Source organism: Drosophila obscura, unplaced genomic scaffold (assembly GCF_018151105.1).
Source record: "Drosophila obscura isolate BZ-5 IFL unplaced genomic scaffold, ASM1815110v1 contig_74, whole genome shotgun sequence".
NCBI classification, from domain to species: domain Eukaryota; kingdom Metazoa; phylum Arthropoda; class Insecta; order Diptera; family Drosophilidae; genus Drosophila; species Drosophila obscura.
The window spans coordinates 158,843-183,050 of NW_024542866.1; the positions used below are offsets into that span (position 1 = coordinate 158,843).

The following is a 24,208-nucleotide window of genomic DNA, read 5'->3' on the forward strand; positions in this document are numbered from 1 at the left end:
ATGTATGACAAGCTCTTTAGACTCTGTACCCCTGCTTTGGGGGTATACAAATAGAAGCTCGCCCACCCTTTTCGACACCTGCCCAGATGACACCTGTCCCCCCATACATACATACCTGAATGGAATAACATTTAATTCTATAATGAGTATTATACCGAGCAAACAAATGGCTCAGGACAGCGGAATTGGTGGAGACAGTGGAAGTGACTTCCGAAGAAGAAGATGAGAAATGAAACACATACTGAGCAAACAGCGAAAAGGTGCGCAGAAAAGGATTGGGGCCATTTACGAGTATGTGTATATTTGTTTTTTTTTTTATTTGTATTTGTATGGGTAGCAACAATTATTATTTATGTTGTTATGGCTTTTGTTGTTGTTGTTGTTGTTGCCACGTGTACCACTGAACATTGGAATTGAGAGAAACAAACAGAGGCAGAAGCCCAATGAACCCTTGTTCACTGTTTGCCTTGACGGGTTAACATTGAGTACTGGCTAAACTAAGCAGCAGCTGACTTGCTTACAATTAGCCAAAAGTCTACTATGTACACAAATATCATTGCGCATCATTGGGAGTTGTTTTTTTATTTTTATTTTAAACTTTTAAAATTCTTAGCTTTGCGTTTGAGCCATATATATAGTATCTTAAATGAAAAACGTTGGGAGCCGCGGAATACGTGCTCCAACATTATATTACCCGTTACTTAGTTTCTGTATATGATAAACACATAACACATTTACACGAATTATATACATATATACCACTGTACTCTTTGAGATGTTGCCTCGTTTAGACAGTACTCACAGCATATAAAGTGTGCGTGTTTGCATGTGTCTTTTTGTATGCTGACATATACATACATATCTATGTATGGATGTTTTTATGAATGTACACACATACTCATATTGTGTGCATGTGTGTTGCGTACACGTGCGTTTCGCCTCTCAATGTCGCAATGTTTGTGGGGGCAAACAATCAAATGCTTTCGTTCGATTCATTGTTACCTATCGAAAAGAGGGGCAGGTTAGGTGGAGGTAAATTGAAATCAATCAAACAGACATTTTCATATAAAGCAGATCAGATGATATGGATGGTTGTACATAAGTACATACATATGTAAATATGTAAGTATTATCAGACAACTTGTAGCTTTCGGGCTGGAGGTATATTTTTGTTTGTACACGTCCACTATTTTAGAGCTAAATATACAAAAAAAAAGCCAATAAAGAATAGAAAATATATAAATATATGTGTAAGTACCTTAAAGGTACAAACAAACGCACACACATACAGATGTAATATCTACACAATTTAGTAAGCCGAAAAGATACATGGGAGGATAGGAGGCACAAACCTGTTCCGCGAGCGGCATACGATGTGGTCGTTTGCATTGAGGATGAACTGGATCCCGCCACAGAGCCCGGTCCAGCATTGCCAGCTCCACTGGTTTTTGTGAATTTTAAAAGCATACTTTTTATTTTGATTGTTGTTATTTGGAGGAAGAGCAAGTTTTCGTCTTGTCACTACTCGTAGGCTAACGGTAACAGACACTGTCGCCACCGCCAAGTGGAAGCCAAATCGAAATTAAGGTACTACGTAGAAGCGCCTGTGGCCTGCGTCAACGATGGCGCAGGGTTCGTCTATTTGTTGCTATTTTTAGCAACAACAATTTTGGTTTTCTCTCTCTCTCTCTGGTGCTTGAGGTTTCTTCTTCGTCACTGCCGCCTCCTCCTTCTACTCCTGCCTGCTGATACTACGATTCCTTGAGCTGCCCCTGACGCAAAATTGGTCGTCGGCCCGGGCCCGCGTTTTGTTTTATCAATTGTACTATTACAGGCTTGGTTGGCTCCTCTCCTTCTCGCACATTTACTCACTCACACTTGCAACAATCACTGAGTTTCCCGTTTCTCTGCACGAATGTGTGCCTACACATACAATGTCTCTCCGTATGTTCGTGTATGTATGTGCATATGTATGAGTTTGGTTGCTTTTCGAACTGTGATTGTTTCTGCTTTGGACGTATGCACTGCACAATAAACGCACAATATCACTTGTATTTGCCGCTTTTCTTTGGAATAGTTAAACAATGTCGCATATACACATAAAAAAACAATATACTCTATTTTGCGCACTATTTTCGGAACCTGCTTCTTCTATTTCTTTTGCATTGCATTCAACTGGTTGCGCAAGGCTGCCAGACCGTTGCATTCTGCAGTGCCTAGCAAGCTTGCTAGGCAAGAATATTGTATATATACTCTAAAATATCGATTAATACACAATAATTAAACTATTGATAATGTAATTTTAATATAGGATTGAGGTAAAAGTGTATTTTGAGCTGGCAATACAATACAATACTTTTTGATTTGTTGTTATTAGCGGAACAAGGTGGCAGCACTGCCTTCAGGTTAACGATATTTCGCAAGGAATATTCTCTCTTTTTCGTGGTGGGAAATCCTTCATTTCCACTTACGTTTTATGCTTTTATTTTTCGTTGACATTTTTTGTGTAAGCCATATTTTATAAGCAATCCAATACAAAAGGGTCCAATCTTGTTGAAAATGTATGTATATATCGGATAAACATATATGTTAAGTGCTGAAAGTCCTAGCTAGCTAGTAATATTATATAAAATATTAAAATCGGGGAACATACCTTCCGATAATGGACAGAGACCGAACTAAAAGAAGAATATACAAACAGTATTGTTTTTCGCGGCTTAATTAAAGGGTTTTCACTTTTGAAATAGAGTCGGGTCACTTCAGGCACACTTGGGCTAAGGTCATTTCTACGACCCTATTTAGGTCACACACCTTGCATTATTTGCTATGATATTGTTAGTATTTTTGAGTATCTTCTTGTTTTCCAGTATTTTTCAATACGCATTATGCGTCACCCTCTTGTCCTAATCCACCGTACACACTCACTCGCTAGGGTCTCTTGTCTAATTTTATCTAAATATGTAGTCAATTTGTAGCAATTGTTTAGTTAGTTTGTAATTACTATCTAAAAGCTGATGCTTTGCCATAAAAAGACCATTTCTTTACTTGATTAAACCTTATTTTATAAATAATCAAATAAAAATGAGTACCTAAAACAAGTAAATCGTTTAGGAACTTAATCAATTTATCGTAGAAAATTATATTATCAGTGCTGAGGGCTCCAGTAATTAGTTAATACTAATTCGAATATCAAAATTGGGTAAATGGATATTGCAATCACTGATTTAAATTGGCCCATATTCTTCGGTATATTTACGGTATATTGTGGTATATTGCTGAAGGTCAGGCGGCATACTTGTGCGATAAATCCGCGGTCACACTGCACTGCACGTGTTTGGTTGCGGCCAACCAAACTTTAACAAATCTTGTTGCCTTATTTTGTAGATTTTGGGTAATCATGGGTAAATTTCGATCGAAATTGAAACGCCATGGCAAGGGCAAGACATGGCGCAAAGGAGAGTCGGCCAAATCCAATCCGGAGCAGATGAAGCATCGCATCAAAGCAAAGTCGCGTTTCTTTCAGCCAAATTTGAGTCTGGGTAAGTGCAACCGGTTGTTGTTGTTGGAAACAGTGTCCAGTCTGTCCCTAACCCGGATTCCTCTACAGTTGCGGCTGCAACTGCATCCGCCACCAATGCCCTCACATTGGAGGCAGTGCACAAGCACGAACAGCGTCAGGCGTACAACGCGGAGACAACAACAGTGAACGATGTCGCAGGGAGCTTAATGAGCTTCACTCTGGACGATGACGATGGCATGTCCGGCACGGGCACACAGCCCACAGGGACATTCAGGACATTCAAGACATTCGCCTCCAACTACAGCAGCTGCAGCAACGTGAGCTTCAAGAAGCTTCTCACTGGGTTCCGGGCCTCGTCTGATCTGCACAAGGAAATGCTGGCCATCTTGAGCGCCCTCACTGATATTATACGCGAGAATGGCGGCAGCGAGTCCTCCACCGAGTACTTTCTGCTTCTCATGGAGCAAATCGAAGCCTCCACCGAAGAGCGGGACACCATTGCCGGCATCGCTCTGCTCTCCATGGGCATCAAGTCTGTCCCGGCTCCGGTACTAAGAAAACGCTTCAGCCAAACGGCCGCCACCGCTCAGAAGCTCCTTAAACGCTTCATGGACTCCACCAACCAGTCAGTCATCCGTTATGTAAGTGGACTCTTGCTCCCGCCAGCTCCTCCTGCCTGGATTATCATTATGCTAATTGCTATCTTGCAGCTCATCGGATGCATGTCAGTGCTGCTACGTGCCCAGGACTACGCCACATGGACCTACAGCTCCACCACGCAGTACTTTGACGCTCTGCTCGCGTTCACCATCCACTCCAAGCCGAAAATACGCAAAGCTGCACAGCACGCTGTTGTGTCAATCATACACGGCAGCTGCTTCATGCTTCCCCCCGCGCCACCCGCAGAAGGCGAAGCGGGTGAGGGCGATAAGGCTGTTGAGGAGGTGCAGCTGCAGCAGCAGCCCAAAGTGAATCACCATCCGGCGAGCGGTCGTGTTAGCAAATTCTGTTTGGCCCAATTCAAGCCCGAAGTGCTGGCCAACGCCCAGACGACAGTGCTCCACACACTGGCCCTGCTCAAGGACACCTTGTCGGGGTTCCGTACAGAGGATATACGCGCCGTTTGTGAGCACCTGCTGTCCATAATGACGGCAGCGAATTTTATGGTCCGCACCAACTGTTTCCAGGCGCTGCATGCGCTGTTCCTCACGCGCAGCGCCAACCTGAATGCCGCGCTTTGTGGCAAGTTGCTGGCCGCCATCCACGAGTATCGGCCGGATCGCTCGGACGTCCGTCAGACGCTCACCTGGATCACAGTTCTCAAGGAGGGTCACCTGCACTTGGCCACGCTGCGGCCGGACCTGTGCATGCAGGCCCTGCCCCGCCTCTTCGAGGTGTGCACCACAGACCTGTGGCTCTCGGAGCGCACTGAGCTCGTCGTTGGTGTCTCGAACTGCATCAAGGAGCTGCTGCAGGACTGCGTGACGCATGCCTGCACCAGTCCCGAAGACGCTCAGAGGAATCGACAGAGCGTGGCCCGAATCATTGCGGCCCTTCACAAGGTGCTCAGCGCTCCGTACGGCGAGATCTCCAAATATGTCATCCTCATCTTCTCCATTGTCTTCGAGGCCTGCGGCAAGCAGTTTGCGTGAGTTTGAGTAGCATTCTCCTTGAACTTTTTAGTGTTTAATTTATGTTCTGTTTTGTCCTGTTCTGTTCTGTTCTGTTGTGCTTTCCAGCACTGAGCTTACACCATCGCTTTTGACCATCGCCAAGCGGTACGACAGCCAGAGCAGCATGCGGCTGCAGATTGAGCACACTTTGATCAGTGGCATCAGGGCGTTGGGACCCGAAGTGGTTCTGAAAGCCGTTCCCCTCGCCGATGCGAAGGGTGGCATGCAGCTGGAGCGCTCCTGGCTGCTGCCCCTCCTGCGAGAGGGAGCGAACGGAGCGAGCCTGCAATTCTTCAAGGAGCACATTGTGCCCCTGGCCACAAGCTGCCAGGACAAGTGGAAGGAGTTCGCCGTGGCCCAGAACACCTCGTCGTCACACATATACGAGCTACTGTGCTGCCAGCTGTGGGGCTTATTTCCGGGCTTCTGCCGCCAGCCCCGGGATCCCGAGTACCTGCGCCATCTGGCCCCCACCCTCGGCTCAGTGCTGCAGAAGAACCCCGAGTTCCGAGCCCCCATCTACGATGGCCTACTGGAGCTGCTTTGCGACGGCCAGACTGAGAGCTGCCACACGGCCATCGGGCAGTACGCGAAGAACTTTCTGCCGCGCCTATTCAACATCTACTGCCAGAAGCCCAACGGCTCCTATGAGGCGGATCAGCGCAAGCGGGCCCTGGAAGTGATTCGGCTGTACATTGGCCGGGCTCCGGCTGAGGTGCAAGCGGAGCTCTTCGAGAGCGCCCAGAGCCAGCTGGCCAGCAGTGCCGTGGCCAGCTTCGAGTATGACGCCATGTTCGACATCAACGCGGCAATTGTCCGGGTGCAAAAGTGCCGCGGCATCGAGGCCTACTTTGAGAAGTACATGGCCCCGGTGCTGCGCAACGACAAGTCCAAGCTGGTGTCCCGCGACGAGCAGAAGCTCAAGAAGCAACAGCGCAAGACCTATGAGTAAGACCTACGATTTGAAAATGGATTTTATACAAGAATCTAGATTGACATAAATGCTATTGCCCGTTTTGTTGCAGGCTTCTTCGTGAGCTGATGACCTCGGAGCTGGCGTCGTGCCAGAAGTTTACGCGCAAGAACTGCAATGCCCTGCAGCAGTTGCTTCTGGAGGCTTTCGCCACCAGCTGCAGTGTGTGCCAGGCCTCGCGATTGTAGTAAGCATCTTCACTTGAATACCATACTCCCGAGAACGTCCACTCATGTGTGTGTAAATTTTCACTAACTTTAGCTGCCTGAAATCGCTACTTGAGTGCCGTAGCAATCTCACGCACAAGGACCAGCTCGTCATGAAGGCCATCCCAGAGGCAGTGCTCAACTACAAGGAGTTCTCCACGCGCAAAGAGCAGGTGGCCGAGCAGCTGATCAAATTCATTGCCCAACTGTACCAGGAGGCAGGGAAAATTAATGACTTTATGGACATCCTCACGGCAGGCTTTGCCGGGGACGAATCACTGATCACGAACACAGTCCTCGCCTTCAGGGCCGTGCTGCAGCAGCAGGGCCAGCACCTGACGGTGGCCACCCTCGAGTTCATTCTGCAGCAGGTGTCTGTGTTCCTCGTGCAGAAGTCCCGCAATCAGTCGGAGGCTGCTGTCGCCTTCCTTATCACGTTCATCAAGGTTATGCCCATCCCGCTGGTGGCCAACCATCTGGAGACGATTGTAGGTGACCTCCCCACACGGGTTTTCATTTCTCCCTCCATTGATTGCTCTGCTCTCTCTCTCTCTCTCTCTCTCTCTCTCTATGCTCTTTCACAGATGCGCTCCCTGTCGGCCATGACAAAGGACACCAAGCGGTACTGCCGCATCCAGATCGGCTACTTCCTCAAGAAGCTGTGCAAACGCTTCACCACCGAGGAGCTGGCCAGCTATGTACCCGGCGACGACGAAGTCACCCATCGTCGCCTCAAGAAGATCCGCAAGCAAATGCGACGCGACACGCGCAAGAAGCAGAGCGAGGAGGCGGCCGCACAAGCGGACAGCTCCGACGAGGAGCTCGTCGGTGGACTGGAGCAGAAGAGCTATACGTAAGCGCACAAGGGGAAATCCAATTATCCAAATGATCATCAATCAGATAGTACTAGCGGAATGGTTACCAGCAAATAGCTGAAGACCTACTGAGTATTCGATGAGTACTAGCTGTGTGATTGTTGCCATTGTCTACTTAGCTCTACATATATTCCATTGGTCATGGCTTTATCATGTGGTTAAAGATGCAACCCGCTGCCCGTATTGCCCATATTTATTTAAGTCCACTGAATATTTATTTTGGGATAATCGTACGATTTGATGGATAGTCGAAATTGTACCCATGCCATGTGTTCATGTGTGGAATGTGTGGCACAATCATTGTAGGGGAATTCGGTCTGTCCTCTGTCTGTCCGTCTGCCCATTATATATGTGTGTGTACGTATGAGCCGCATAAACTAAACCATTAGAAACTATGTACTCACAACGTTCCTTCTCGTTTTTTGTAATTTTGAATGCATTTTTAGCTCTTTGGGTTTCGTTTAGTTATAATTTTCCTCGAATATCAGTGTTCCATTCCTGCATTCATGCGACTTGTTCTTTTACACATGTCGTGCGTAATGCGGCAGCGCCCCTCGGTCGGTTGGGTGGGTGATTTAAGTTGATGCTTGGCATCCGCGCGTAACAAGCTTCGGGTTGTTGTAGCATGGGTCACTTGATTTATAGGGACTCAAAGAAATATCTACGAAATATGGTATTTGATCTGCCCTGACTTTCGTTGTTATTTTGTTCTTTTTTTGATGACAGCATTGATGACATCTTGGCCGATTCGGACTCGGATCTGCCCGAAGATATGGATGCCGAAGAAGAGGGAGCAGTCGCTGTCGCTGGCAAGCGACGCAGCAAGGCCAAACAGCAGCAGCGCAGCACCTACATTCGCGAGGATCCCGACGAGATAGTCGATCTGGCCGATCTCAAGTCCATTGGCAATGTGCTAAGTATGTCAATTGAAGCGCCTTCGCGGTGGGAAGACCCAATACTAATCGCTACCCTCACTCCCCTCGTCTGCAGCAAGCGGATCAGCCCCAACAGATGGCCCCAGCAAAAGCCTCAAGGCCAGGCCACAGCTGGCGAATGGCGGCTTCAAGACTGCCGATGACGGACGTCTCATTATCAGCGACAAGGCTCTGCGCGGCCAAGGAGGAAAGAATGGCGATGAAGACTCAGATTCGGATTCAGACTCCTCCGCGGACAGTGACCTTGAGGCAGGTGCAAAAACCAAGGCCAAGCGCGGAATGGAGGAGGACTCCAGCGATGAGGAGCAGCTGCAGCAGCAACAAGTGGCCAGTGGCAAGCGCAAACGCAAGGCCAGCGATGCCCTAAGTACACGTTCCGCCAAGACTAGCACCAGCACTCGATATACGGCCGGTGGGAAGGGTATTCATCGTCAATTGGGCGCAGGCGGCGGCGGCGCTCCTTCCCCGGCGGCGGATGCCATGTCCGTGCGCTCAGGGAAATCTGCAAAGCCAGCTGGCAGCGAGTACAGCAGCAAAAAGGCCAAGGGCGACATGAAGAAGCGAGGCCAGCTGGATCCCTATGCCTATATACCCCTGACTAGGAATACTCTGAACAAGCGGTAGGTTCTGCCTAACCACTAGAAATCGTCTATCTCTAACTCTAACTCTGTCTCTTTCGAACAGGAAACGTTCAATGAACTCGCGCAATTTTAAGAATGTTTTGCGAGGAGCTGGTGCCGAGGTTGGCGGTGGTAGAGTGGGCAAGAACTACAAATAGAGGAAAACACGAGGGAGTAACGGGAACTGGATTGTAAAGCTATATAGATAACAACGCCCCGGCATGGGGCGAGGCGAGGCAGGGCTGGCTGGCTGATAACAAGGCTAATATGATGAAAAAGATTTCTCGCTTGTTAATTTGCTTAAATATCTAAATATACGCATATATATACATATATCTTTATATAAGTAAGCAGCAGCATATGCTAGCAGCTGCTTCCTGATGTAAATTCCAGAAGAAAAAAAGTGGATACTATTATTATTATTATTATTATTACACATACATAACAGGCGTTGAAGAAAAAAACAAATTCTTCCCCACTAGATCCCTCCCAAGTGCTTGTGGACCACCGTCCCTAGATTCCAGGGCTCTTGCGAATTCATTTCCGGATCAAAGTTTTCCTCAAAGAAGTGCATCTTGTTGTTGGTGTCCACGAGGATAACTGAATGCGTACGACTGCCATAGCCGCGGTCGGCAATGTGCACATTGAGCGCACTCAATTCCTCGCCCCAATTGGGGGCTCGACGTTTTAGCTCCTCGTCGGGCCAGAATTTCTTCTTGTTCTTGAGCAGCTCCAACAACTGGGTACTGAGTGTCTCCACACTGGCCGCGCCATGCTCCGTCACAATATTGCTAAACTGCTTCTGGCCAAAGCGCACCTTCTCAAAGGGTGTCCCGGGCAGACTGTTGCCGAAGCCATAGCATTTTCCCTCCTCAAATTCGTTCAGGGTGGGCGGTACATTGCTCAGCAGTCTGATCTGGGCTGGCAGGGATTTGGGCCTACAATTTTGAGCATGCGAGTGATGACAATAAAATGGGTTCTTTCGTTAACTCACCCAATCTCAATGGAGACAAAATTGAAGGCGCTGTACTTGGTGCAGTCCTTGAGCAGGCTCTGGTTGAAGTTCAGGCTGCTGTTTGGCTCATCGAACTGGGACACAAAGTCTGCCACAATCATGCCGCGCCCTAGTAAAAAATGTTCGTTATTTTCTTGCGTCTTGCTGTTGCAGCTGCTGCTGCTGCTACTGCTGCTGCCGCTGTTATGGCTGTTGTTGTTTTGGTTATTTGGTTGCAAAATGTTCTTGTGCGCTTCAAATGGGAAACAGAAAAAGTTTTGAGGCAAAAGTTCAGTGAAAGTTCGGGGAAAGCAAAATGAAACAATGATGTGTGCGTGTACGTGTGTGTGTGTGTTTGATTACCGACTGCATCGCGAGGCTTGGGCTCGCCTGTGAGATTGAGCAAGGCCCCAACTTTGAAGACTCCGATGGCGCTGCCAATGGCCAGCCAGGTGCCACCCTCGCGGCCCGGTTCGAGATCAATGCCTGCAAGAGGAGTATCAGATTAAAAAGATACGCAAATGCACCACCGCACCCACTTACCGCCAACGACATGATCCGCGTCGGGCCATTCGGTCGCCCTCACAGTTTTACGGGCAAAGAACTCATCGCGATTGGAGGCCAAGATGAGCCTATAGCCACCGGGCTGCGGATCTGAATTGGTATAAAAAAAGATCACGCACATGATCCTGGTGCTGCTGCTGAGGCTGGTGGAGATCGGATGATGATGAACCTCGTCCGTTGTCCCCAAGTGGCACTGACAAACTGTCAAGTGTGCGTCGAGTTTTAATCGCGGCGGGGTATCAGTTCCAGGTCAGTCTCTTTGTTGCTTTGTGTTTGGTTTGGCGTTCGCTGGGCGTCTAAAGCTGAATTTTATCACCAAATTATCGCTGATACAGTCTTATCCGTTGTTTGTGCTTGTCAACAAAAAATAATAATAATACAAATAATAATAATAGAGTCTCTATATGTATAGAGTAGGGGTTCGGCTGCTTTGCCCAGAGTTTTCCATTTTTGTGCGTACTGACTAAATTTCGGTGGAGCATAAAACCTACAAGTGTTTTTTTTGTTGTTTATTACTCAATAAAATCAGTCTTGTCTTGGCAATGTATATATAATTTAAATATGTCTCGTTCTTTTGTTTTTGTTTTTGGGTTGCCATATGCGGCGAGCCCCGAGTGTCCCGCTGGGCGGCATCGATTAATCACTACACCTAAAGACCACTCTAGTCTGCTAGACAGAGACAGCAGCGGAGACACGGAGATACATTTGTTTTATGGTCGCATTCCACTACACTTCAGGACCAGTCTTGTCTGAAGGACAGGCAACGATAAATTTTTGCTTAATTCTGCCATAGGTTGGTTCAACAACACGCACAGCTGATTCAGACTAAAAAACTTATTAATTGAGAATTTATATAGTCATCTAGTTTCAGTCTAGATTAGTCTTGAAGTGCAATGGAGTACGATCACTACTATATTTTTTTTCGATGTGCAGACTGACATCGCTAAATTAAAAGGCTGGCAGCGCTGAGAGTGACCTGCACAACAGCTGGGCAGCGTTGCCAGGTGCCAGGTGCCAGGGATGGCTGCGAAGCAAAAACAAAATGAGAGAACAACAATATAAAGCACAACGCTACTTTGTAGGAATAACAGAAACACACAACACACACCGCCGACCGCTTCAACACAATGTGTCTGGCTGCAAACGGCAATTAAACGTAGGCGAGCGGTAATGATTACGTTTTGTTAACTTAACTCCGATAGCAGCAAGGCAACGCATCGCAACCGAGCAATGAGACAATTTCGAGTGCATAGAATGATGTACATAAAGCGGCTCAAATGTTAATGCCAATGAGAGTGGGCCGCCAAATGGGAATCCAAATCCATCCAGCAACAAACCACCGAACCGTCAATCAGAAACCGAAGAGGGGAAAACGAAACGAGAATTCCGATTCCGATTTAAATGAGCAGAAATCAAAAGAAGAAACAGAACTCGAGAAGCGCGAAAGAGAAAGAAAGTAAAGCTTCAAGTGAAAATTAGGCCAAAACGTTATTTAAATACATATGTATATGTATTTTGCTTTCCAACCTGCGGCCATGCCATTGGCTTCCCAATAATAACAAATGAAACCTCGCCAGAAGAGGCCATCCCATCCCATATAACATTCACCGAGCATCGCAACTTTGTTTAATTTAATCAGAGTCTAGCTAAGTACTAAACACAAAGCAAAAATGGAATTTCTGGAGAATATTGTCAAGAGTCTTCAAAGTCTGTTGTGTGAGTACAAGCCAGTTATCTATTATCAGGCCAAACCGAATTACTCCCGGTCCGGGTCCGTTCCAGAGCCCACATATAATCACAGCTTCTCTTTCGATGCACCATCTAGCATCCTACATCGACCTGGACTACTCTATGTGGCTGTATCGCTTCCTGACGCCGCTGATGGTCACATTCCTGCTGCCCCTGGTCTTCGTGGCCCTCATATACATATCATTCTTGGTGCTCTTCATCTACAAGCTGCACAGGTACGCAACTCTTACACCACTCGGCGAGTAACATTAACATTAAAAGAACAACAGGTACAGGTACAGCAACAGAACCAGCAACAATTGTACTCGCCGCCACTCTTCTTCAGGTGTAAATGAACTCTCATGCTTATCGCGCACTTTTTGGCAGCCATTTGCCACCTTCCGTCCCGTCCCTGTCCCTGTCCCATCGGTTTAAAGTTGGCGGTTGGTTCGCTGGTTGGTCACTGTGGCCTGGCCCTGTGCATATTGCGTCTTGTCTTTCGTTTTTTCATTGTAATTAAAACGGCAAGTTATAGAGCACGGCAAGAGGCAGAGCACACACACACACACACACGAACTTAGCGCAAACTCTCTTGGATTCAGTCACCCATTATTACCATACCGTTTACCCTTTGGATTTAGACGTCTGCTGCTGGTCATGGAGACGCCGACGTTGTTAACGACAGCAACAGCGACTGCGACTGTTTATCAAGTGATCAAAATCGACTTTTACTTGTTCATGTGTATGTGTGTATGCGACTACGTGTGTTCTGGTGTGCTTTTATTTATTTTCAGACTCTCTAATATCTACTACTCTTCACTGCAGAACCGGTTTTCTATGTTAATTAGTTGCAAAGCTCTCCATAGCCCATATACAATGTTTGACATTAGCTAACGATTCCCATTGATGGATCCAGTCAACTGAATTCCCCGCCAGATAATGATAATGCCGCAAAATACGCGTACATATGTGTGTACATAACAGTACAGTTATGGCCTTGTAAGAGTCAAATGCTGAAACAATTCGATAAGCATTTCTTAACAACAAAAAATACTAATAAAAACAAGCGAGGCCCCGAATCTTTGAATGCCCTGCAAATCGCTTGTTTCTATTGCAGCCATACATATGTTATGATCAGCTGATTTTTATAGAATTTCCTTATCTACGAAAAAACCAAAACATATTCTTCCGTCCGAGCCTTCCTAGGGTATATCCATGAAATTGTATCCGATCGCAGATCATTCTTAGATTTTCACTCTATCCTGGGAATGTTTCAGAAGAAAAACCAATTTTTCTAACAATGAATGGGTTTCTCTTCGCGGAGAGAAGATAGCTTCAGCAATGAGGTTTAATTATGCGTAGAAATATGCTCACAAAAGGCTATTACTACTGATCCAAAAAATGTACATACATAATTACTTTTGAAATATATACTTTATGGGGGGGGATATGTACCCTCTTCAAGGGTATACGTATGCATACGTATATATGTTTGTATGTGTAGTAGAAAATACAAACCAAAACACATTTCGCATTTCTCCTGTAGTCGACTCGACCGACCCGACCCTGCTGTTGCTACTCTTTGCGGCTGTTGTGTTCCGATAACAGCGTGCAGCTAGAGGCACAGCCGAACCGAGGCGGCGGCAGAGCGACATTACGCATTACTAATGACTATCACAGTTCATGGTCATTGACGACGACGCCATTGCCGCCCCGCGCCCTTCCCCACACCACTGCCATCACTTGTATTTGTCATAAAGCGCAGCCGTAATCACAGGAATTAGACTGAGCCACAACTTCGCTACTACTAGTACGAAAGTAAAGAGGCAATTACATATGTATAATGGTCCAAAGGAATGTAATATATGTAGATTACTGATCGGCTGTTAGCCACATATCGCTCACTTAGCTATCTACATACTCGTTCTGGAAACATTCGTGGGTATTATTTATGGTACCTACGTAAGTATTTATGTGCCGCCGACTAGAGATACATACATATGTGGAATGCGCCCTACAAGCCGAGATCTATTCACTGCAACAGATTTGTGCATTATTTGCCTAAGTTTAAATCAGGTTTGATGTTCCGATGAAGATCAGCGAGCACGGAACATTTCGTTGGATGAAATTAAGCATACATATATGTACATACATTATTTATAGGTTTTCCCTTGAGATTTGCCCTAGGTAAAAGCTGCTGATCAAAGCGCTTTCATTCGTATTGGGCAGAATATTTTGTTGCTGCTGTCGGTGGCTGTTTTGGCCACAAGGTCTCTCTTTTGTGAACACTCTTATCAGCGGCCGAGCGCCCCCTGCTGTCCTCAGCACACTAAACGCAGTTCTGCAACGGCCCCCAAAATTGATTTATAAGTTATTTGAGGACAGGACAGGTCTGCCTTCTGCTGATAACACCTGGTGACAGCGAAAAAAGAAACTAAATTTAAACATAATTATCAGTTTTTGGAAATTAATTTGGGAGCGGAGCGATCCGATCCGATCCGATCGGATCCGCTGACCCCACCCGACCCCAAATGGAGTCTATGTACAACCTGACTAAATCCCCATCCTCTACCCTGCTAAATGGCAACTTTAACTAACAAGTCCTTTCTGTCGTTATCTCCATGTATCTCCCCATCAGGCAGGTGATCATGCGATCTGTGCAAACGGATCGCAACTTCTGGCGCGTAGGCCGGAAGATAGTGGCCGCCATATGGGACGCTCATGCGAGGATCTACCACGGGTACGAGGTGATCGGCCTGGAGAACGTACCCCAGGAGGGTCCGGCGCTGATTGTCTATTACCATGGAGCGATACCCATCGACATGTACTATCTGAACTCGCGGATGCTGCTGCAGCGCGGCCGCCTGATCTACACGATCGGGGATAGGTTCCTGTTCAAGCTGCCCGGATGGGGCACCATCTCGGAGGCCTTCCACGTCAGTCCCGGCACCGTCCAGTCCTGTGTGAGCATTCTGCGCGATGGCAACCTGCTGGCCATCTCGCCGGGCGGCGTCTACGAGGCCCAGTTCGGGGACCATTACTACGAGCTGCTGTGGCGGAATCGTGTGGGCTTCGCCAAGGTTGCCATAGAGGCCAAGGCCCCCATAATACCTTGCTTCACGCAAAATCTACGCGAGGGCTTCCGGCAAGTGGGCATCTTTCGGAACTTCTTTATGCGCCTGTACAACAAGGTTCGCATTCCGGTCTATCCCATCTACGGAGGCTTTCCGGTGAAGTTTCGCACGTATTTGGGCAAACCGATAGAGTACGATGAGACCCTCACTCCGCAGGACCTTCAGAACAAGGTGAGTGGAGACTTGGCTGGACGGTTGCGTCAGCTTGGCATTTCCGTTCCCACTGACCGTATCTTCTGTCAGGTTGCCACCGCCATTGAGGAACTGATCAACCAACATCAGCGATTGCCGGGCAGTATTCTGATGGCACTTTTGGACCGGCTGCCGGCCTTCAGACGGGCATCTTCTTCAGGCATCAAAAAGAAGGTGGAGTAGGCGCAATTCAGAGAGATTTACTCCGGCTCCGAGAGATGATCCTGCTGCCCGTACATATTTGCGGGCTGCTGTGCTTATCCCACAACGATGATAACGTTTGAAGAGAGATTAACAGAGATTGACTTTGGTTCTTTGGCCATTAAAGACTTTCTTCCATGTACTTGATGATCATAGTACTACTATGTATAAGTAGTTTATACGTACACCTAAACACTTTTACTAAGCATGTGAAGTACCTAATACTTGGTCCCCCCCCCCCCATCGCCTTTGCACTACAATGCAATGCCTTTTGTGTTATTGTTTTTTGTTCGCGGTTGCTGTTACTAATATTTAGATAAGTTCTTTCCTTATTTCTTATGTTTGCGTCTAATTGAAGATCCCCCGTCAAAAACTCAGCCTGCTATGTCACGTTCACGTTCGCGTTCGCTTAAGTGCAAACACGGCAGATCGTATAAATTGTCATTAACACCAGCTATAGCCGATAAATGTTCTAAGGTCAACGTGAGTCCAATTCTGAACAAAGAAGAAGCATTACTCGAATTATTATTATTATTTTGCGCTTTTTTACACACACCAAACAACAATAATTACCCTAACCAATTTTGATATAATTTTTTTTCTTAGTATAATTCTGGCTGCATTAAACAATTATCTAATTAGTCTTGCGTTAAGTGTATAATTTCTTATGACTGCGTATATATTTTCGCAACCTTTCTTTTCTTCTGTTTGGGGACTGAACACTGAAGTGAAGCAGTGGAGGAGCAGTAGGCAGGTGCAGCAGTCGTCTTGCTGTCGAGTGAATGTGTGTTGTGTGCGCGTGCTGTGTAATATATGTGTGCATGCATAGCTAAGAAAAAGACTGTACGATATAGTAGTAGTAAATCTAAGTATTTGCATAAGTAAATGAATGTGACATGATGCCCCTACCCCTACCCCACATATGGCAAAAGCTAACACGGATTTCCAACTGACAACAAAAAATTCAAATGTGGAAATAAAATGCGGTAAAAATATAAATCGAAGCATTTTAATGGAACGAAATGAGGTGGTTCAACATCAACATATTTCAGACTAATGGCAAAGTCTATAAAATAGCATGATATTGCGCTGTGTGCTGGTACTTAAATTCCTCCTCTCATGGGCTATCCTAAATCATTCTCAGAACCCAACAATAAAATGCACAGTCTTTGGTAGAAAAGCCTTAAAAGCCTTAATAAAATGAAAAATTCAATAGATACAATTTCTTGAAATATATAAGTTAGTGTGAACTGGGAACGGGTGGATTTCTGTGGTTTGAAGATACAAATTTACATCTCTACATGGCTTTCCAAACAACTTCCTGAGTTGAATCTCATCTATTTAATACGAAATTATCCAATATCGTAAAGGTCACAACTGGTGGCCCCCAAAGGGGGGAATCAATGTATTTGCTTAACCATTTGCAATTGGGGATCTTAAACAAACATCTCTTATTTCTCTATCAATCTAAGCCTTAGATTCGAAGGGCAAGTCGATGACATTTCACCCCTTTCATTGTGAGTTAATATTGAGGACATTTACGACGATAAACCTATATTTCTATAGTTGTACATGTTCTATATGTACATATGTACATACATATTCTTGCATTTTCATTGTTTACTTGTCGGCGACTGAAATTGGGGATACGATACCTGCCATCGTATGTACTCCGAACTCCCGACTGATATTTATTGATTATCCCTCGTTAAAGTATCAACAGAGAATGTCTAGGAGGGTGACACACGAATTCAAAGTCAATCCTGGGTCTATCGACTGTTCTCTTCTGGCTTTTCCTTCAAGCCAAATGTGCTTAAATCTGAAATATTTAGTGAAAGTAGCTGGCAAGATACATATCTATATATGAATGTATATTTGGTACACAGATCATTTTTTACATGTATCTGAAACGAGGCATATTCGTATGATCAGACGCCTGCCGGCATACCATACCCCCACAAAGGGGAGTACAGGTAAAAGTTAATTTATATCGCCAGTTTTGATGCCCGATCCAATGGATCGCACATGCTGGCTATAAACAGCTCCTCGCAACACTAATTGATACGAGTTTGCTATGCATTCAAAAATTATTGCAAAGTAAATGATAATAGACAACAAACACCTCCTGCGGTCATATGCATATGGTAGTTTGAATACAAGTAAAACAACAAATGAATCTTTATAATAGTTTATAATTTTAAAATTCATCTATTTAACGCTAAAAATGTCGCCTTTCTCTTATCTTTTCCCCATCCTTTCATTGTCCGAATTTCTTAAGATTTCCTCCAGAAAATTTCCTCAATAATGGGAAACATTTTTTACAGCAACCAGAGACAGGAATTGACACACACGCTAAGGATTACACAGTTACAGGATGTACTACATAAACATGAAAACATATACATATATATGTATGTGTATGTAGATCATCAATGGGGTGGGAGAGGGGAGGGACTCCCATTGTGTACGACTCTGTTGGTTGAGGAACTCACAGCAGATAGGGGGAAGGGGAGGGCGGAAGTCCAATTAGTACTGCTCGGCCATGAGGAGGATAACGGTGGCCGTCCAGCCAGTGAACGGATTGCAGCCCTTGCCCTCGCCAGTGGAGTCGTCGTACTGTTCCCAGAGGTAGCCGCTCTTCTGGTATTGCCTGAATATATTCCTCACCAGATTCTCACGCAACTCAGCGTAAATCTCGAGAGCCAGGGCGGCATTGGGACCCTCTATCTTGCCGTAGTGGTGCAGGGCCCGCACAGCCAGAAAGTTGATGTTGATCCAGATGGGGCCGCGCCAGTACGGCGGATCGTGCTCCGTGTTCCGCTTCATGTACAGCGGGGAGCGCTTTGACAGCGAGCGCAGGCCAAAGTTTGTCCAAAGTTGTTGTGGATCCCTCAAGTCCTGCAGCATTTTGGTCAAATACGATGAGTCGTGATCGAGTTGCTCGAGCAGCAGCGGGAATAGGTTAACATAGCCAAATGTGGTGTCCACAAACTGGTAGGTCGGCTGCTCCATCGACACGCGCACCATCTCTGGCTGTTGTGACGGGTGGCTGCCCCGCTGCGGCGCCATCGCCGGTGGACGCTTAAGCATGACCTGGTCGGTGTGGAGGCCCCAGTCGGCGTACTGTTCACTGTAGGGGGCCAGGTGCAGGCGGTTCAGCTGCTCGTTGTCTGTCAAATAGGAGGCCGTCTCATAGTACTTGACGTCGTCCTTGCCCAGCAGCGTTGACAGTTCGGCCATGACGCTGGCGGCCAGCGCCACCCAGCAGCGCAGGTCCAAGTGCCGCTCCCGGTCGGTGGGATGCGAGGCGCGTGGATAATCGTCCAGGCCGGAGGATAGGCTCTTGGGATTGAGCTCTCGCTGGGTGGTCGTATTGCGGCCCCGCCACAGATACGATCCCATCAAGTCGCCTGCGAATGAGAGGCAGAGATAGAGAGAGAGAGAGCAGAGAGCGAATTAGAAAAGGAAAGAGATACAGATAGAGATAGAGACAGAAGCGAACCTTTTTGTGTGGTGTTGTACCAGTTGAACCACGCCTGGATACGTGGATACAGCCGCTCGAGGGTGGCCAGGCGACCCTTTTGGGAGAGCTCTTGTCTGTGGCTGGTGAGCAGCTTCCTTAGCGTCAGGAAGAACGTTGGCGGATTGGCATTGCTGTTCCTTTGGGTGACAAACTCCTCGGGAACCTTGGACATGGCCTCAGTTCCGAGGATTTGCTCACGCGGTATCCAGCCCTCGACGTTGAGCAGATCGAACCAATGACAGATTATGTCCAGCTCGATTTCGACGTCCCACGAGCTGATCAGCAGACCGTGGAAGCCCTCGTCCCACAGGAAGCCACGGGGAAAGAAGCTGCGAGAGGGCACGGCCGTGTATAGGGGAGCCTTCCAGTAGGGCACAGGGTTCTTGGTGTGGACCGACTGTACACGACTGGAGCCGTAGAAGTAGCCGATGCCGCCGAGCATATTGCTCAGGGCGTTGCGTGCAAAGCGCACCTCTTCGGGCGAGTAGCCACGACCCTTCAGCTGAAACTTCTCCTCGAAGCGCTTCTCGAACTCGCTGATCTTTGCATGCAGCGACTCTGTGTATGCCCGGCCCGTGGGCGGCTTCGGTATCGACTCGCTGAGAGTAAAGCCCGATGTGGACTGATAGGTAATGTCGAGGGTGAAGTCCACCTCGGCCGTGATTTGTATGGCTATGAAGTTGGGCTCCGGGTTGGACGAGGGCAGACCGTTCTGGGAGACAATCTCGCCGGGCAGGCCAATGAAGCGGTTGCCGCGCTTGTCCGCGAACGCTCGGAAGTGCGAGAAGAGAGTGTCCTTAAGCTTGCTCAGCGACGGCGCCACCGTGCTCAGGTACGACTTGTGCAGAATTTTTCCCTTCACTGCATGGAAGCGGACCTGGAACTCGCCCAGTCCCTGAGTCTCGCCGTAGACACCTGGCTCGGGGCTCTTCTCGTCCGACACGTACTTGATATGGCCATTGGTGCGCTCATCCAGCGCCACGTACCAAATGAGCGAGATGCTCTTGTCCCAGGCGCGCGTTGTGTTCCGCACCGAGATGCGAGCGGTCCAGTCGCCGCCATACTGCTTCCCGGCCGGATACTTCACAAACGAGGTCTTCAGCTCGAAGGGCAGGTCCTGGATCTCCTGCACGCCGAAGCTGCGGCCGTCATGATGCGTCCACCCGTAGCCATCTAGGTTGTCGCTCTGCTCACACCAGTGCCGAATGCCCTGGCCACCATGGCCCAGACTACTGGGTGTGTACCACATCAATCCCATTACCAGGGAGTGCGGATCGCGTGTTTTCATACCAAAGTAGGTGAGCGGGCGGTACGATCCCCAGTATCGGTCTGGATCGTCCAGACCCGTGTGTACAACCATTTTCTGGTTGTCGAACGGCGTGTTCACTCTCGTCTCCAGGTAGCCCACGTAACCAAAGTACGAGGCGATGCCCAGGCAAATGCATCCAATTAACGTCTTCCACTTGTCCATCATCACCTTCGAGGACAAATTGAACCTGGTGCTGCGCTTCTGCTTGGAGTTGGCGGCTGCGGCCGCTGCTGCTACTGCCGCCGCTGCCGCTGCTGCAGATGCCGGTTGGCCCGAGTTGCCTGAGCTCGACCTGGCAGTGCCCGCATTCCGGGCCATTTCAGTTTATGACTCTGCTCTGATCGTAATTGCGAGTTATGAAATTCTACTTGTTTGTTCTTGCACAGCAGTTAAAATTATTTTGACAGCGCATTGTATTTTTGCGTTGCGCGCAGGGTTGCCAATTCCAATTACAAGAAAACATAACAGCAACACGATGACACGTACGTAAACCTTTCATCGAAATGTGCTTATCGATAGATGGAAATCGCATAGAATGCATTAAGAAAACTAATTTTGGTATATATTAATTTTTTTTAATCTCAATCGATCTAGAATTCGATAGATAGTTTTTGAATTAAGCTCAGTACTCAAATAAGCTCTATTTCTTTGCCGACAAAAATTACCATATATATCGATCGGGGGGCAGAGTGTGACCAGTTGTGCATGCTCTACGGTTACACTGTCTTGTGTTTGTTTACAAATATTTAATCTGTTCAAATTTCAAATATTGTATTAATGCAAGCAGCAAATATTATTTGTGGGCTGTGATATGGCTATAAATGGCTTTTGACATGAATTGATTAACACAACGAGGTGAGTCCACAATCGACCATAGACGACCATATTTGTTTAGCCTATCGATATAGTTGCACGGTGTGAGACCTAGAGAGGGGATAAAATTTAACGAACTAATGTTAAAACATCGATGTATCGATAGGGCTGGCAATTGTTTTTCCAGCTCTAATGCATAATAGCACTATAAACATCTCAATGGACGCGAAATTAAGTCAGACGAAGTCAACTAGACGCTCATTTAAAAAGCCCTTTGTCTTTGCAAAGAACTGCGTCTACCGCCCGATGCGCCAGATAAGCAACATGGAACGAAACCAGAAGCTGCCAGTTGACAGGCCGACCTGTAAGTAGCCAAAACAGAACACCATGCATATCATTCGACGCTCAATTAATGTCTGCTCACCTTCGTGCCATTATCTAGACTTCACGCTTAATGCACCGCCCTCACTGGTCCCGGCCAAGAAGTACTCGGACATTAGTGGCTTGCCCGCCCCCTATATGGATCCGCACACAAAGCTTCGCTTTGCCAATGCCGAAGAGTACGCCTCCATGCAGCACATGCCCTCGGACATCATCAACCGGTACCTGTCGGTACGCGGCTACACCAGTGCCGTGGGATAGTTGACTAGTGACTGCACACTGGGGTTTCGAGGTCCGCTGCGAGGTTATCTGAAGCGCAGTTATCCATGGCCTTTCTTTTAATTAGAATTTAAGGTTTCTTTTTAAGAATAGATTGTTCAGAGATGTCAAACTATAAGGCATTTGAACGTAAGTGGTAAGGCACGAAGAACGGTAGAGCGCGCTGGAGAATGTGTTTTGGAACAAGTACAGCAAAAGGAGCTTTATTGAGGCCTTTCTATAAAGGTTTTACAAACTACAACTCTCGTGTTATTATCAGTATCTTCATTTTGTTTGAGTTAAATTAGATTTAAGCATCTAAAGGAAGTACCAAAGAAAAAATTCTGAAACTCGTGAACTACCGGAATTGGGTTTCCCGGAATATCTCTATTTTCTAGCTCGGTCTGTATGTGTGTGCGTGTGCCTGTGTGGGGCTATGGAAAGCGGACTAGTGGAAGTTATGGGATCCGCTTCCCGGACACCATCGTAGTCATCATGTGAGCTAAGACTAATTTCAATGTGTTCTTCATGCATTTTCTGGCATTCGGTCCAGGAATCTTGTTAGATGCTACCCGGCCTGGTTGATGGGGCGGCTAATACTGTTCGGCTGGGTGAGCATCTGCAAGTCGGCGCGAAAGCTCCGCGGTAGTCCGGAGATGTCCAGCTGGTACTTCAGCACCACCATAGTGGCCAGGGTCTTCAGTGTTGGCTCGAAATCCAGCACATGCAGGTCGCTGTAATCTATGAGAGGCAATACCGGCGCTGGCCCGCCATCCTGAGCCTCAGCATGGCCATGACCTGCAGGTGGAGCAAGAACCGCAGCCTCTCCCTGCTGCTGTTGCTGATGCACTGTGGTTGTACTGGTGGAGGTCCGTGGACTAGTACCGCCAAAGAGGAACATTTGTGTGCCTATCACAATGGCACATTGGCGCCGGCGGGCCGTTGGCGCCTTACCATTGGCCCGTATTAGGTTCCAGAGTTTGCTGCGTGGATCAAACGTGTACAGATCGTTGAAGTGCTGGTCCAGCAGCCCATTGTAGCCGCCAAAGACGTAGATGAGTTTGTTATAGACGAACATACTATGGCTGCGCCGGCCGACGGGAACCTTTCCGGCCGTAAATGGACGGTGCCATACCTTCGTCTTCATGTCCAGAAAGACAATTTCATGGCAATAGGTCTCTTCCTGACTGTGGTACGGGCTATGCTTATCGCCGCGTCCCCCGAAAATGTACATACGCTCTTCCTCGTAGGCCACAGCGGCATGGAAGTCCCGGTAGCTGGGGGGCACCCCAAATGTCTGTACATAGGTCCACTCCATAGTGTCCAGATTTAGGGTGTGCACGTCGCTGCTAAATTCATTAATCTCATCAACGAATCCACCGAATATGTACATGGAGTTGCCGATGACACAGGCCGAGTGGCCGTCCCGGGCCCCGGGCAAGCAGCCAGTGACAACGGGTCGTGTCCACTTCGCAATCTTCGGGTGGAAACAGTATAGGACGTTGCAGAGGTTCTCGTCGTTCCGTCCGCCCCATATGTAGATGCGCTCCTTATAGGCCACCACGGTGTGGCCGTATCTCTGGAAGGGCACCAGCGGGTACTTGAGCGGGACACCTTCTTCGTCGTTCTGCTGTGGGACGAGGGTCCAGCGCATTGTGTGGGCGTTCAGGACGTGCACATCGATCTGCTCGTTGAAGCGGTAGTCGTAGCCGGTGCAGTATCCACCGAAGCTGTAGATTAAGTCGCCCACCCCCACAGCGGCATGGTTAACCCTCTGAGGTCCTCCGTCCAGGTGCACGGTCCACAGCATTGGGCTCGGATACTGCAATACTGATGACAAAGAAAAACTCATTTAGTTTGGGCCGAACGTCAGGCAGGGACTGGGACTGGGACTGAACAGAAGCAAAAAAGAGTTAGGCAAACAGACCGAGTTATAATGGAGGTGTGAGTGCTTGAAGGCCACCCAGGTGTAAAGGCAACGACAGATACCACCACTGTTGTCAAAGGTAATTTAACTTAGTTGTATGTATTTGTTGTTGTTACCGTTTTTAACACAACTAGGTATGGAACTTCGCACTTACGGAACGTATATATGTTGTATGTTAAGGCTTTTCAATCGATGACAGCACTGGCACAGATGACACTGACTCGTACTCGGACAGTGCTGTAAGTGCCTCGAAAGCTGGCAGCTTTTTCTTTGTCACATTCACAGCACCAATGTAACGGAAAAAAGGCGTTTGAGGATTAGCTAGTTGTAAAATTCGATGTGACAAGGTCACGTATATTTCATTATATTCCATTCCACAAAT

At 47.4% G+C, this 24,208-nt stretch overlaps 7 protein-coding genes across 11 annotated transcripts in view; 3 read left to right on the top strand and 4 right to left on the bottom strand.

Moving 5' to 3' along the window:
- LOC111078191 (nuclear factor of activated T-cells 5) overlaps positions 1 to 2,180 on the bottom strand; it is a 61,949-nt gene extending 59,769 nt beyond the window's left edge. The window contains exon 1 of the mRNA XM_022372748.2: positions 1,353 to 2,180. Within this exon, the coding sequence (XP_022228440.2) occupies positions 1,353 to 1,467 (115 nt within the window). The 5' untranslated portion in view covers positions 1,468 to 2,180. The remainder of the gene's footprint in view (positions 1 to 1,352) is intronic.
- Positions 2,181 to 3,307: 1,127 nt separating this feature from the next.
- Positions 3,308 to 9,199, top strand: LOC111078161 (RRP12-like protein). 2 transcript variants are annotated; one of them, XM_022372705.2, is made up of 10 exons: positions 3,308 to 3,539; positions 3,596 to 4,161; positions 4,231 to 5,168; positions 5,260 to 6,141; positions 6,219 to 6,353; positions 6,428 to 6,860; positions 6,957 to 7,225; positions 7,974 to 8,164; positions 8,238 to 8,802; positions 8,867 to 9,199. In XM_022372705.2, exons 1-10 carry the CDS (start codon positions 3,398 to 3,400, stop codon positions 8,958 to 8,960), a joined length of 4,215 nt encoding a protein of 1,404 aa, XP_022228397.2. In that variant the 5' UTR covers positions 3,308 to 3,397; the 3' UTR covers positions 8,961 to 9,199. The 2 variants fall into 2 exon arrangements, with proteins under 2 accessions (XP_022228397.2, XP_022228398.2); XM_022372706.2 differs by having other exon boundaries at positions 3,608 to 4,161; positions 8,867 to 9,198.
- A 14-nt stretch (positions 9,200 to 9,213) lies between these two features.
- On the bottom strand, positions 9,214 to 10,958 carry LOC111078164 (transport and Golgi organization protein 2). Of its 2 annotated transcripts, none has more exons than XM_022372708.2 (5): positions 10,852 to 10,958; positions 10,340 to 10,713; positions 10,160 to 10,282; positions 9,797 to 10,049; positions 9,214 to 9,740 (listed from the first exon to the last, which is right to left on the bottom strand). In XM_022372708.2, exons 2-5 carry the CDS (start codon positions 10,479 to 10,481, stop codon positions 9,281 to 9,283), a joined length of 978 nt encoding a protein of 325 aa, XP_022228400.1. In that variant the 5' UTR covers positions 10,482 to 10,713; positions 10,852 to 10,958; the 3' UTR covers positions 9,214 to 9,280. The 2 variants fall into 2 exon arrangements, with proteins under 2 accessions (XP_022228400.1, XP_022228401.1); XM_022372709.2 differs by having other exon boundaries at positions 9,797 to 9,926; positions 10,852 to 10,956.
- A 410-nt stretch (positions 10,959 to 11,368) lies between these two features.
- Positions 11,369 to 16,612, top strand: LOC111078163 (transmembrane protein 68). The gene is made up of 4 exons (XM_022372707.2): positions 11,369 to 12,076; positions 12,186 to 12,324; positions 14,727 to 15,393; positions 15,466 to 16,612. The coding sequence occupies exons 1-4, from the start codon at positions 12,031 to 12,033 to the stop codon at positions 15,595 to 15,597; spliced, it is 984 nt and encodes a 327-aa protein (XP_022228399.1). The 5' UTR covers positions 11,369 to 12,030; the 3' UTR covers positions 15,598 to 16,612.
- Positions 16,613 to 17,794: 1,182 nt separating this feature from the next.
- Positions 17,795 to 20,903, bottom strand: LOC111078189 (mannosyl-oligosaccharide glucosidase). Its single transcript, XM_022372745.2, has 2 exons — positions 19,118 to 20,903; positions 17,795 to 19,025 (listed from the first exon to the last, which is right to left on the bottom strand). The coding sequence occupies exons 1-2, from the start codon at positions 20,763 to 20,765 to the stop codon at positions 18,142 to 18,144; spliced, it is 2,532 nt and encodes an 843-aa protein (XP_022228437.1). The 5' UTR covers positions 20,766 to 20,903; the 3' UTR covers positions 17,795 to 18,141.
- A 535-nt stretch (positions 20,904 to 21,438) lies between these two features.
- On the top strand, positions 21,439 to 22,158 carry LOC111078167 (INO80 complex subunit C). The gene is made up of 2 exons (XM_022372716.2): positions 21,439 to 21,624; positions 21,703 to 22,158. The coding sequence occupies exons 1-2, from the start codon at positions 21,453 to 21,455 to the stop codon at positions 21,900 to 21,902; spliced, it is 372 nt and encodes a 123-aa protein (XP_022228408.1). The 5' UTR covers positions 21,439 to 21,452; the 3' UTR covers positions 21,903 to 22,158.
- On the bottom strand, positions 22,098 to 24,187 carry LOC111078165 (kelch domain-containing protein 3). Of its 3 annotated transcripts, none has more exons than XM_022372712.2 (2): positions 23,981 to 24,187; positions 22,098 to 23,729 (listed from the first exon to the last, which is right to left on the bottom strand). In XM_022372712.2, exon 2 carries the CDS (start codon positions 23,707 to 23,709, stop codon positions 22,468 to 22,470), a length of 1,242 nt encoding a protein of 413 aa, XP_022228404.1. In that variant the 5' UTR covers positions 23,710 to 23,729; positions 23,981 to 24,187; the 3' UTR covers positions 22,098 to 22,467. The 3 variants fall into 3 exon arrangements, with proteins under 3 accessions (XP_022228404.1, XP_022228403.1, XP_022228405.1); XM_022372711.2 differs by lacking the exon at positions 23,981 to 24,187 and adding an exon at positions 23,827 to 23,936; XM_022372713.2 differs by lacking the exon at positions 23,981 to 24,187 and adding an exon at positions 23,889 to 23,905.
- Positions 24,188 to 24,208: the final 21 nt, after the last annotated feature.